Source organism: Aythya fuligula, chromosome 4 (genome assembly GCF_009819795.1).
Source record: "Aythya fuligula isolate bAytFul2 chromosome 4, bAytFul2.pri, whole genome shotgun sequence".
Classification (NCBI taxonomy): Eukaryota; Metazoa; Chordata; class Aves; order Anseriformes; family Anatidae; genus Aythya; species Aythya fuligula.
The window spans coordinates 6364084-6378692 of NC_045562.1; the positions used below are offsets into that span (position 1 = coordinate 6364084).

A 14609-nucleotide genomic window follows, 5' to 3' on the forward strand; every position below is an offset into this window, starting at 1 on the left:
ACTGTGAATATGCATAAGCTGGAGCAGGCAAAACTTAACATAAGAAATCATATACTGAAAACAGTTTTAGAAGTAAATGATAGAATGATAAATGATAGATGATAGATGATAGATGATAAATGATAGAACCTTTACAACTTCTAGATTTTTCTGCAGGAGAACAAGCAAAATAAACTCTGATCTTGGTCTTTTGTACTGCTCCTTTACATGAGTTTCAGCAGTCAGGCAGGTTTTGCTACACAGAAGTTATTAATACAAATGTTTTCACCAACGCTGCTGTCCAACTTATTTGAGAAGGTGAATGCTGATAAGCTTCAGCTGACCAAACCTCAATCAATACAAATATCGACAAAAAGCACAGCTGACTTCACTGTCCAAGTGAACTCTTCCACCAGGCAAGAGCCAATTGCTGGCTTCCTAATCTATTTTCTTAATCAGTTAAGTTAAATGCTAGTAAGACAGGAGCTAAAGGACAGGTTAACCTACATCTACCTCGGTTGTAGTCTTCTGGATGTAGCAGGAGCTGGTTCTGCTCCAATTGATTGTACCAGGCTGCTCCTCTAGGAGAAGTGTTTAAAAAGTTCCCTACAGGAGGGGAATATTTGCTCAGGGTTCCTCTGAAGAGGAAAACTAAGAGGAATGACACTTTCATTTCTATGCTACAAAGCTGACACTTCTGTTTTCTTATGATTCACATACCACATCGGTGGTCTGGCTGACATTTCGGAAATAGAATACAAAAAGCTTCCAGATTATTATTTTTTTTTTTCAACCAAATCTCAAGGAGTCAATTTACCTATAGCTTTTTTTGCTTGTGTAATGAGATGATGACTTGTACTGACTTCTCACACCCTGTGAGTAGGAATATACCGAGGAGCAATTTCCCTGGGGCTACTGTAAAGGACGGGGGAAAGATACGTGGAAATGGTCTCTCCAGAATACCAGTATGCAATGGCTAACAATTTTCCAAGGCAGAGTGCTAGAACAATCTTCATTCCTGTGAGAAAAGAGGAACAAAAGATGAGATTGCTGCTCCCAAAGTCATAATATGGACCCTAATTTGCAGCATTAGTGCAGAACTACTGCATATCACACCTTTTTCAGGGGAATCCACCACTGAGACAGAATTTGCTAGGATGAGAGAAATGTAATTAACAGTGGAAGTGTTTGTAAAGGTTGCATTGCAGAACTGCTGAAAGAGAATGAGGGAACAGAGTTTAAGGTCTCACAATGGCCTTATTTTCCCCATGAGGTACATTGTTCGACATGTGAATGGCTCACACATGACCAGAGTGTAAATCCCTGAACTTCACAGGGCAAATAGTTCAAACGCAGTTCTTTGTGTTTCCACCCAGGGGAAATTGTTTCTGCAAGTGCTTTGGTGTGCTGTTCTTGTCTGTTTGCACTCTGCTGTGTGCTTGGCAGTACCACGTGCAAGAAATCAGGTCCCCCTGGCCAGCACCCCACTGGTTTTGCTAGGAAAGTGCACCTGAGTTACTCAACTGCTTATTCTCCACTATCTTCCCAAAGACCCCTCTACACAAGTTTTAAGGGCAGAGAAATGTATCTCATAGTTCACTGTGGAGCCCACTTAAAGAGTAGTTCAACCCACTGCAGCGGTACTACAGCCTCTGCTGGCACAATGCTTCTCACCGCGGTATTTCACGAGAACATGGCACAAAGGCTGGTAGGGAAACAGCGTGCAAACTACTATTCCCTCCTTCATACTTACCCCCAGGGAGAGGACAAAGGTTGATGCAGATGGAAGATGTAGGGTGCAATACAGGGAACCGTGGGATTAACTCCAGTGGCTTGCCTGTGACAAGGACATGCTGCGGATGGATAGATCCTAGACGTGCTGTAGCAAAGGGTGGATTTCAGCAGAGCTTCTGAGCTTGGGGTGGGCTGCCACTTGATCGTGTCAGCTGGTGAGACCTCAGAAGAATATAGAAATGTCCGTAATAGCAGACATTCAAATTAAAACTGCACTGAAGACATGAGAGTTAAAGTGCGGGCACTACTTCCACTGGGTAAATAAAACAGGGAAGAAGTGGCACGTGGGAATATCTGGATCTTTCATTAAAACAATGAACAAAAAAGGTAGAACGTGTCATTGCTAATAGGGGTACTCAACAGTTTCCACTGCTGTCATAGCTGAAGGCTCTGATGATGACAAGTAGTAGCTCTAAATTGTTGAAGTACGGAGCAGATCAGCACTAAAACACATTTTCTCCCCAAAAGACTGCAGCCTGTTGAGTAGCAAAGATTTGCTAGTTGAAGTCCTTTGCAGTCAACCCTTGCACAAAGTATGCAATCTCTGTGCCAGCTGTTGTTAACACGAAAACTGACTTCTTCGAGGTGAAAATATCAGGTATTACATTTACTCATTTAACTTTTTCTACCAGTATAGAAATTGCTGGACCTAAAAATGCTGTTTGCTCAAAGTGATTACAGAATTACGTGCGAAGTAAGTGCAAGTAAGTAAAAAGAAGTCAAAATATACATTTTTTTTCAAATACACAAAGAAAACAAAACACTATTATTTTACCCGTCTTTATGAACATCTATGTTTAGGGCTGCATAATATTTCAACAAACAGTGTCTGATGAATATGCAAACGGGTCTACAGGCACCAACATTAGTGCTGTAAGTAAAAGGTAGTCATATTTTAATTTTATAAATGTTTGTGATGGTAATTGCATATTACAGATTGCAAAGTGAAATTGGAGAGCGACAAGATGTATTTCTTTGTCTGAAAGAGGTCACTGTCACAAATCTGTAGTTAACAGAATGATTACAAGGAAAGCACGCACGAAATGAAAAGACAGTAGCAGAAAAGCAGATCTCGAAAGAGTTTTAATAAAAAGCAGTCTTGATCTTTTGGATATTCAACTAAGCCAACTAATTAGCTTTGCACAGGCAGGGCAAAAAGGCTGTTTAAGAAGGATGTGCAATAATGACTTCAAGAAAGGCAATATAAAACACATCTCAGCAGAAAAGAGACAAGAATTCATTTCTCCCCGTGGTGCTTCCCACAGCTCCTGAAAGTGACTGCTGCTGACAGTGAATGAAATAAAAGGGGAGGAGAGAGAACAGAGAGAAAGAGGTGTTAACTTACCAGCCGATGGAGCTTATCGCTCCGCTCCCTTCATGACGCTGGCAACTCCTAAGCCTATAAAACGTGCCTTAGCTCCCAGTCCCCTGCTCCTTCAGCAAAACCAAAAGCAAGAGGTGGCTGTACAGAGGAGGAATGGGACTCTGTTCTACCCAGAGGTAGCTCTCCTGCTTCAGCTAGAGCAGCATCTCTAACAGGCTGACCAGCACAGCCAAAGCTTTTTCTGACAGCTCTCTCCTCCCCAGCACTTGGCTGTGCTGCCTAACTTCTTGTTTCCTTCCTTTCCTCTTATCTTTGGGGGGGATTTCGGAGGGTCAGGGGAGCGGGAGGTGGGAGAGCCGTTCCCTGAAGACAGGAGAGCAACATCCGAGATGACTTCTGTCCCCACAGCCAACTGGAGCCTGAGCAGCAGGGGGAACAGCAGCCTGGGCGATCCCTGGGGACAGGCGCTGGGCGTCCCAGCTGGAAACGCTTCTGCCCCGGCGGCAGCCAACTTCTCCAACCAGTTTGTGCAGCCCTCCTGGCGCATCGCCCTGTGGTCCCTGGCGTACGGCGCCGTGGTGGCGGTGGCCATTTTTGGGAATCTCATCGTCATCTGGATCATCCTGGCTCACAAGCGCATGCGGACGGTGACCAACTACTTCCTGGTGAACCTGGCCTTCTCCGACGCCTCCATGGCTGCTTTCAACACCCTCATCAACTTCATCTACGCGCTGCACAGCGAGTGGTACTTTGGGGAGGCTTACTGCCGCTTCCACAACTTCTTCCCCATCACAGCTGTCTTCGCCAGCATCTACTCCATGACGGCGATTGCCGTGGACAGGTGAGAAAGGAGAGGGAAAGCACAGGGGTGAGAGATTGGGATCAGATCTGCTGCTGAAATAAAAATTCAAAGGTAACAACTAGTGAGTGACGAGAGGCAGAGTCCTCAATAGTTCATGGATTGTGCTCTTCTCCTTCTTCAGGATCTCTCCCTAAAACTGTTTTTCTCTCTGTCTTTGGTCTTTCTCCTTCAGCCTTTCATTTGTTTTACTCTCTTGCTTTCCTTTACAATAAATGCTCCCTCTCTTTGACTCCAGCTGCTCTCTGTGTTCCATCTTCGTGTACTAATTCTGTGCCAACAGCCATTGCTCAGGGTTTTGCTTTCCCCAGCTGCCAAAAGTCTCTCTCCCCTAGTTGACGCCATCTAATTCATAATGATGAGGAGCTGTAGAGATTGCATGTGAAGGGAGGGAATTTCAAATTTCCCTCCTCTTTGTATTTCTGCATCTGGCAGAGGCATTTGCCTCCTCCTCAGAAACCACTCCAGACTCTGTTTTTAATGGCTCTCCTCTCAGAAAGCTCTGAGCTGCCTGGTTCCTCCTGATTTTAACTAATGAGACCATTTAGGCTGCCATCTGTGCATACCCAGAGGTCTGGTAAGAACATGGATTCAAAGTGCTTGATTTTTTTTTTCTGATTACTTGCGGCAAAGCAGCCTTTCAGACTGTGAAAGAAAACAGGATGGGGAAAAAACTTTACCTTTGCGCTCTTGACAGTAATTGAATAAGACAGCTGTGGTCTCCATACGGCAAAGGGGAGATAGAGTTGTCAGATTTCCAACAGAGATGCCTTAATGGACCATCTTTCTTACATGTTGTGATTCTCTGGTAGGAAACGGTCCTTTCTTTATGATCATTTTCACACGTGCTGTGCTGGAGGGATAACTTCACACATGCTTCAGAAAACCAATGAATTCCTGAAATCTCATTCTGAAAAACGGATTGTTTGTACTTTGCTTTTAGCAATGCAGTGAAATTACTCACGAATCTCCCTTCCACATACCAAAATCATGTTACGGGTCCTGCATGAAGTGACTTGGCACAGCTGCAGAACTTTCAGGTGACGGTAGTTAAGGTTTTGTGAGGTTCAAGCCATCTTCCAAAACTTTACAACCGTCTTGTTTCCAGGTGCAAAGACTGGGAAATATGTTGCACTTTTCTTGGTGCTGTGCACAGAGACATAATGATTTCCCGTTGGCTGTATTCATTGCAGATTTTAGGTGGCATTCTCAGCCAGATGCTGAGAATTCCTCTTCTGTAAAGCTGGAAATGCTACTGGAAATGAGATTCGTAGCAGCTCTTCTACCTCTCTGCTCTTGGGATGGGTGAAAACAGGAGGAGATCAGTGCACTTTCCTCCTGCCAATGATGCTTTGTTCCCAAGTGTTACTTTCCACAAATAAAGGAGAAGGCAATGTAAAGCCAGTGATACTATCTTTACCCAGGCAAAGGTTTCTTCCAATAATTGCCAATTCAGGTTTAATTTGAGATTCTCACCTAGTTTGGGCTTTTCAGAAAGATTACATTTTTTTAGTTGATGCTGAGGATTTAACTGTTACTGCTGGAGCTGTCAGTGTTTTGGCTGAGCCAGGTTACTAGGATGTTCTGAGTAAGGGCTTTTCAGTTTTCTGACACAAATATCCACAGAGATGTAGCATGTACCATCCTGAGAGTTCCCAAATATGCTAGGAAACTGGAAATGAAGAAGTTGTTTTGTGTAATTCGGTTCCTTGGGATACAGAAAGATGCTTTTCTGGAGTGAGTGAAGAATAGCTCTGCTCCACGCTGACTGTCAGAAGTGCAGTGATCAGACAGCAACACACTGGAATGTTTTCCTTGCTTTATCAGTGCCAAACACTTGATGCTCAGTCGTGAGTTAGTTACTGCAGCTACTTCCTCTGATCCATCTTTCGTCTCAATAAATAAATGAAAGAATCACAACTTTCCCCCCCCCACCACAATTTCAAAGCTCACCTGCCCCCATACAGAGACAACTCCAAACATTCCCTCGGGGGAGCTCAGCGAACGATGCCAGGCTGCTTTTAGGCGAGCTCTCTGTAGTAGTAAGGAGCCTCATTTAAGACAAACTTAAAAGCACTCTGACACTCCTTCCCGATTCACACTGCCATCCCTTTTCCTTTTATACCAAACCACATCTGATGTATTCAGCACCTTTAACCAGTTCCTGGCTAGCTCTCTGCAGAGTCAAGAGGAAAAATTGGTGGTCGAAATGAAACTTGAAGAATCTCCTTGGATGTACATTCTGTCCTATTCCATGGCACAGATCTGCTGGGGGATATATTTTAAAACATTGATTCCTATTTGCCTTTTGTAAAAGTTCAGCCAATGCTTTGGACAGGAGACTGCTTTAGTTTTGGCCCAGTAAAGTCATCCTTACATGTTTATATTCATTTGAAAAAATAATAATACTACAAATCAGGGTTAAGCTAGCAAGGGAGCTGAAAGAATGGGATCACATCAGATGATTTAGCAGTACAAAGTGTTAACATCCCAAAATACTGAAAAGTCATGGTTTGCAGCTCATCAAAAAGATTTGCTTTTCTGATCATTTTAGACCATATTAACACTCACAGGGAATGAATGAGTCACTGTGACTTTAGACATTACTGAGCAGAGGTCACAGGCAGCACAATTTTCCTTTCATGCCTGATTCTTTGCATAAGGTTTCTGTAGACGATACTGTCTAAAATGTGTACACCGTGAAATTGCTGGGCTGGCACAGACTTCTGTGGAGCAGGCAGTTCCTACAGTAGGATGTGCCGGGTCTGGTGCTGAGGATGAAAACATCCAAGATTACTATCCTGCCCAATATAAGGCTGCCTGGCCACTGAACACAGACTCAAACGTGTGGGTTTATTCACATTTCTGACCACCCCTTCTTCGTGGCCTTCTGCTTCTTTTCCAACAGGCTGTTTGCAGTGTACTGCAGAAGTGCCACAGGCAGTTTTAACCAAGGCAGCTCAAGTGTGAGAAGCAGCACAGATTTCACTCTGCACTGCTCCACAGGCAGTCATTTGTTCCTTCTGCTGTCATTCATGCCCAGAGCTGCACAGTGCCACAGTTACATCGCTTCCAGTGGTCACTATAGTTCCTTTAGCTACCTTTTGGGGACAAACTCTTAAAATACTCCTATAATGAACTGAACAGGGGATAAGCCACCTGGATCCATCCATTGAAGACCCGCTGTCCCATTCCTAGTAGCATTCAGCATGCAGAAAGTAGTGGTTCATGTATGCTGGTGTTTCATGTCCAGACCCAAGGCTGTCTCTTTCTAGGACCAGCTCTAAGTATACAGGTCTAGAAAACCTCTGCACATATCTGAGGGCTACAGAGGAGGTTTGGAGATGTAGCAACATAGCATGAAATAGCATACCTTCAGGAGAACAGGAGGTTTTTTCTATGCTTTTTCTTCCCTGTTGTTAGCACATCTACAAAACAACTTCCTCAGGTACTGTTTTCTCAGCAATTCCACTATGGTTTCTGTATTTCAGAATGTTTAACTCTTTGTAAAAGCAACTGCTGTGGAATTAAACAAGGTATTCCAACAGTGACAGCGAGTAGTTGCTGATCCTGTTCGCATCTTACTACTTCTTTTCTTCCTGGTGTGTAAACAAACTTTTGAAGAACTATTACTTAGGCATTAGGTATCTTCATAAGCAAAAGTACTTGAAAAGAATTATATATAAATATGCCAACAAATCATAAATAAAATATAAATAGTTATATAAATAAAATTACATTTACAATACATTGAAATCCTGCATTACTGCAAAACACCCTGCAAGGCTCACTGCTGCTCAACACAGGTGAACACAGTAGCATCAAAATGGTGTGCTGGTATCAAGGTTGTAAGTAATTATTCTTTACCAATTACTGGGAAAAGAAAAAAGAGAAAACCATGAATTTGGCCTAATCTTTTGAAAGATCAGAGTCTGCCAAATGTTACCCATCTATCCTAGCCCTATGCTCTGAAGAAGTCCTAGACCATTTTTCAGGTCTGCTACTTGGAGAGTCAATGCTCTTACAGTATAATAATGACAAAATAAAGTCCTATGTTAAAGAGAATTCAAGTTTTGTGGACTTTTTTTTTTAATCCCTGAACTTTCCTCACATGTTGTGTTCACATAAACTCCAGAGCTGCTGCAATGTGCTGCCTCAGAGAGCCATTAATAACGGCAGTCCCATAATTAACTTCAAATCAGAAGCTAATCGAAGTAAATCACCATTTTTTAAACTTAATGTACCAAAGTCCCATTAAAATTTCAATAATAATTTCATCTTCTTTGGTCCTTCTGATAGAGCAAAACATGCTTTTTCTTGCCCCCCACAGAACTGTGCCTGCAACTATATTTTTAGGAGGAATGAGGCTATTAAAATTAGAACTGAGAGACAGGTACTCTGGCACTCTTATTCCTGGTACCCCAGACTGTTTAAGCAGGACTACACAGCACCATGTGGTTGGCCTGGATAACAGGTTGATATGAGGACATCAAAAAATGACATTTTTTTAAAGTTTGGCAGACTCAAACAAAGAATCAAATCAACAATCAAACAATTTGCAGCAGAAGGAAAATCAGAACCCAAGAGCCATGGGCCCTACTTTCTCTTTCCCAGCACCCCTACGCTCATTTTGCTGAACATGAATCAAAATCAAATCAACCTTTCCTAACAAAATATTGGATAATTGTAGAATCTCTGTGCTTCAGAACATGTTTGAGTCTTGTTATTAGAGTCTCTGCTTCCTTTTGGTTGGCCTTCTCATTTCCTTTTAATAAGCTTCCCTAAGTTCTCACTGTTCCCCCTTTCTACATCAAACACTACTATAGCAGACGGTCTGGGGCCTTTTTTGATTCTTCCAAGATGTTAAAAGTGGGCACACTCTAACCACTATTTGAAAAATAATGTTTAAGCCAGATTCTAGGCATTGTTTGAGATCATCTCAAGAGCCTCTTGTCTTCTTTGGGCTTCTCCTTGTAGATACTCCATAAAGACTCATTAAGGTTGTCTAAGCATTTAGTTTACATCTACACCAAAGTCACTATTATCTTCTACTATTATTGTATGACCTGCCCTCACAGCCTTTCTAATTTCCTTTGGCATTTCCCCATTATTACTGTAAATTATCTGAGTGTATAATCCTGAAGTTTATTTTTTCAGTCACATTTGGGGTTTCAAACTGTAAAATTTTATATTGTTTATAAATACTTCTGTTTTATCTGACTTGATTTTAAACTATATTTAAAATGATGTTTCATTCCTCTTATTGAATGCTCTAATCTCTTGTATGAACCTTTATGTTACTGTGCTAGGTTCTTCCTACCAATTTCCTAGTGTATCTATTGAATCAATATCCTTATTCAAAACTTGTCATTCTTGTTTTCCACCTTATTTCTTAGACTTCTAATATATCTACAGAGGTACACATATGAATGGGTCGGTTTTCTGTTTTCCAGTAACATTGCTCAATTACTAATGGTTGTCAGTAATTCCTCTATATAGTCATAGAGTCATTAGGCTTCAGCGCTAGTAATGTGATACGAGCTTGTAATAGAAGACAATTGCAAGCTGTAAGCACGTGATTCAGGTTATCAAACAGAACTAGAATTCATCATGTGTACATAGTATCACTCAAATACCACCTAGGCTCTCCAAGCTCTCTAAGTGTATGCTGCCAGAAGGGCTATTGTCATAAAATGGTACCGCAAGCCCTGTAAATGAATCTGTTACTGAAATCCTGAAGTAGGCAGCTGGCAGATTGAAAAACGCGCATTCTTTCCAATAGAATACATTTTGGCATCTGGCTCTGAATGAGTTTCTATTCCTGGGATAAATTGTTCAAGGCCTTCACGTGCCTTAAACATTTCAAAATGGATAAACCTGTCAAACTGCACTTGTGCATCTTTGCTGTAGAATAACATCATCTCAATTGGTAGTTAATTGCCTGAGTGTCACCTGTCCCATGCGCTCAGAAACACCAAAGAATAGGGAAATGCATATGTGAAATAATGACATTAAACGTGTCCAATAGGCTGGATATGGAGTGAACGGGGCACGCCATCGTGTTGTGGTCGGAGGGTAGCAGCATCTGCAAAAGACGCATGCCAAAAACATATATGCTAGTATTTGTGTTGGTAACTGAGCTCGTGCAGAGGCATGGTACCAAGCTTCTTGTGCTTGGCTCACCACTGCACAGAGGAGGCTGAAGAAATGGCACGGAGAAAACCCGCACTGCCCAGCCAGCTGCCTTCACCTGCACACAGCTCAGCCCAAACAAACCTGCAGACTGTGGCCTCTCATTCCCCTTCTCTCTGAAAGTCATTCAAAGGAAAGATGTCTCAGAGAATTGATTTCCATGTACAGGGAAGAGAAGAGAGAACTCGCACTGAAAACCAGCTAGAGATGAACATAGGGATGAGAAACAAAGCCCAGATGGGTCTCCTTCCAGGTTTCTTGTGCTTTACAAACTATCTTCCCCAGGCAGAACCCCCTTATACCTGAGAACGTTTTCATCCATAAAGATGGATGAAGGGAGTTTCTATAACCCCACAACGCTGTTTTTTCACATCTGATTGTTATTTAGCTTTACCTGCCTATAACTATATCCTATAACTGTACACAAAATACCATCTGCCTTTCCCCCAAACTAAAGCTTAATACAGCTTTTAGTCCAAACTAACGGATTACTTTATAGTATTGCATCAGCCTTGGTTGTTGAATATCACGAAGAGAAAAATGCAAATACATGCTTTTAAAATTATTACTAGTGTATTTCTATTTTTACTCTTACTACTTTGCCAGTCAAACAATAGAATTCAAATGGGAAATACCTTCCCCATTTTTCGTGTTCCCAGAATGTGTATTTTTAGATGAATCGTGATATTTCTGGATTCCAGTATCCAGGATGCCCTCTAAAAATATTAGTTCTCAGAACTAGAGAGAAAAAGTTGAACAGGAGAGCTTTAAGGGGTCAAAAATCAAGAGGTGAAACACAAAGGATTCTGTTTTGAAATGTCATTTGTAAGTACACCACATGACTTGGCACCCTGAAATGATTTTCTTGGTTTGACAATTCTCTCTTTCTTTCTTTCTGAGAAAAGAGGTGAAATGGTTTCGGCAGAATATCCTGATCCAATTGCTACAGGATTCAGACTGTCAAAGACAGGAAAAATAAGCCATTTCTTGCTGTGGTATAAGTTCACGATGATCAAGCAAAAATACAGAACCTTTGGGCTTTTTGTCAAAATTATTGTCGGAGTTATATTTTTGGTAACATACTGAGACAGTTTGGGAATAAATATAGGCACAACAGCTTTCTTCTTGTTTTGCATTGAATAAATATTCTATTTAACAAGCTGCTTTCATATAGTGCAGTGAAAAGATGGAGGTTGATAAGCCAATCTCTGCAGAGATTGCAGCATAATCATATAGAATGGTTTGGGTTGGAAGGAGCCTTAAAAATCATCTAATTCCAGCCCCCAAGCAACATTTACAACAGCAACTAACCCCAAATCTTCCCGTTCAAGGCAGGAAACAACATCTGACAAGTTCAAACCATATGTTCAAATGAGAAGTTCATTTTAGACAGTCTCTTAGGCTTAAATACATTTTTAAGTGTCCTTATCCATAGCTTAATGATCTATTGTGGAATATAACCTGCAGCACTTTTCCAAAGATAGTTGAGGGCTTGGTTTTGCTTGGTTTTGTTTTTGTTTGTTTATTTTTCTTTAATATTATTGTCTACATACATGTATTCCTGATTGTTTAGCAAAGAAGAGACAAATTTGTATCATTCACAGTATTTGGCCTGGCCAAAATCAAGTTATTTCAAAACAAATGCAGCCTAGCACCCCATAGCAGGACAAGAACCTAAGTATAACTCACAGCTGGATAAACGAGGTTGGTTGTTTTGTATTGCACTCATCTTTACAGTTTTAACATGGATTAAGTCAAAGTTTTAAAATGAACTATCACTGGCCTCTAAATCAATTTCAGGGATAAGAACAGAAATTTCCTAGGGATACATTTTGCTGACTACATAAATAGACCCTGATTTTGATGGGATTTCTCCTTTGGTCTTACCTGCAGAAGTCATCCTAATGTAAAGCAGAAAGTTTCTCATCACAAAAGGTGTTCACACATAGGCAGATAAATGACTGCTGTAACAGGGCTGTGTCTTTTACTGTTGTGAAATAAGGGTTCTTTTTCATACCTTGCACTGAAATAATTCAATTTTGATTCATAATAAATGACTCGTTACCAATCGCTATAGTCAGTTAATGAACCAAGGTGTCAACGATCTTATAATCTGACAGTGTCTGAGCTAACCACAGAGAATGGAATAACCTATCTGTCTCCGTATCTGTCCTGGCTATTCATCCTGGCAAGGAGAAAGAAGAAAGCCATTCAGATGGCAGTGTCAGAAATGTAGGCAATAACAGAGCAGGCTGTGGTCTGTGCAGATGGAGCTGTTTTTTTCAAACTTTGCATAGAAATTGGTTCTTCGTAGCCCAGGTGGATTGAACTCAAAGAAAAGGAGAAACAGAAGCCCTCCTGTCAGGAGATGTCCCTTAGTCCATTTTATGAGACAGACCACAGAAAACTGTTATCCCTTTTCAATGAATATGCACAGCTATAGCACACCTCCCATAAAATCAGTTACACACACAAAAACCACACACAAATGTCAATAACTGAAATGTTCCTCAAGTAGGAAGCACTTTTTAGGAGGGCTCAGCCATACTGAGGAATATCACAGAATCACAGATTGGCTTGGGTTGGAAGGGACCCTAGAGGCACCTCGTTCCAGCCCCCCTGCCACGGGCAGGGATGCCACCCGCTAGATGATGTTGCCCAGGGCCTTGTCCAACCTGGCCTTGAACACTGATCACTTCCACAAGAAAAGATTGAGGACTTGCACTAGTAGGCAGAAATCAATGTAGAAGTTGCAGATTTATTTTTCGTCAATCAAAAAATGCCTCTAAATTCTCACCATTCATTCAATCTCCTTTAATCTACTCTACCCACCTTACAGAGACATTTTATAGGACTTTCAAGGACCACGTTTTAAATAAGGGACATGGAATCACAGCAATTTCCGTAACTAAGCTTCTTAATTACCAGTTGATTCCAAATGCAATGATAGGAGACAAAGTTTCAGATCAGCTATATTTAGGGAACAACAGCATCTGTGTGTTCATGAAGTGCACTCTGCTATCTGCCATCGACGAGCCACTTATATGCATGCATTATCATTTTCTCCCAGTCTCTTCCTCTGCCAAATCCCCGTTGCAATCCCTCCCTTTGACAAATTTCCTGTTGCAATCTGGGGCTGAACTCTCCATTGGAGTTTATAAAAACACTGTAAACAGGTGAATCAAATCACTTAGGATGACTAAAGGATTCCAGCTGCATCTCCAGATGGGAATTTGTAGGATCTAGTTTTGAATGCAGCATTTTTTTGTAAGCGTCCAATGTATTTTTGCAACAATTTTCTAAATAATGTGTTAAAAAGGGAAAATGTTCCTGTCTGTATTAACCAATGCATGCAGTCTTACAACAAGCTAAATTAGGATTATTTTTTACCTTCTACTGTCAGGAACATAATACACAAACTTAGGATGATTTTATAGTACTTAAGCAGCTGTCTCTCAGGTTGTTTGCAAACCGTAGCAAGCACACAGCTACGTGACTATACTGTCATTATGAACAGTAATTTAAAGGGTTTACCAATGTTATTCAAATGAGGATTGTTTTATGGTTTCAGAGAAAACAGATTTTTTTTGTTTTTGACAAACCTAAGAAACAAGTACCAAATGGTAAGTTGTGGACTTCAGCCAAACTGAGCAGATCTGAAAGAAACTTGATCTTTCATAACCCTAGCAGATAAGAAAACTGTCTTGAAGGGACGAAGCACTGCGGCAAGCACATCATCATGCGCCAGCCATTACACCTTGCAGCCTGACTGATTTCTTATCAGGTTCAATGGAAGGGCTCTTGGTGACTTCAGCAGTAATTAGCTAGGAACAAAGAGTAACACCAGTTGAAGCTGAAAGAAGAGTGATGTCAGTGAGATATATTGTGATCACAGAAAAATAATAATAATAATCAAGCAGGCTAGTGATGCTAGTGATTAAAGCGCTACCTAAAAATTCTTTAGAGAATGCACACACACAGCGCAGACATTGAATAATGAGATTCTTGCAAGTGTTGGCTTGATAAATTTCTAAATGTGCATAGTCCATTTTATAATTACCTTGCAAGTGTTAGTGTTTATGTTGGATAGGGTAATAATGGTTTTTGCTTATAGTGATAAATGAGCATAATAAGATAATTCTTCTCAGTTGATACGTACTTTAGATTCAGCTCCCCCTCCCCCTTTACTGTGTGGAACAAGCTATCTGTGGCATTATTACCAGCTCCTTCTGGAGTAAGAAAGCATCAGAAATCCAATCCTGAAACTGAGGATCTCAGTGAGAGACTGAACAATACAAGTCCAATGACTGCAAAGCAAATGGGCACAGCAACTCACTGCATAATATTTGTGTGGCTACAGAATTCTCCTCCTCTACTCAGAGCCTCCTGGAGTTCTTTGCTCAGCTCTGGGGGCCCAGCACAAGAAGGACACGGATGTCTTAGAGCGAGTCCAGAGCAGGG

The 14609-nt window shown here is 41.2% G+C and overlaps 1 protein-coding gene across 1 annotated transcript in view; it reads left to right on the plus strand.

The window, feature by feature from the left end:
• Positions 1–3486: 3486 nt before the first annotated feature.
• TACR3 (tachykinin receptor 3) overlaps positions 3487–14609 on the plus strand; it is a 32816-nt gene continuing 21693 nt past the window's right edge. Inside the window, exon 1 of the mRNA XM_032187039.1 lies at positions 3487–3938. Coding sequence (XP_032042930.1) covers positions 3487–3938 — 452 coding nt within the window. The remainder of the gene's footprint in view (positions 3939–14609) is intronic.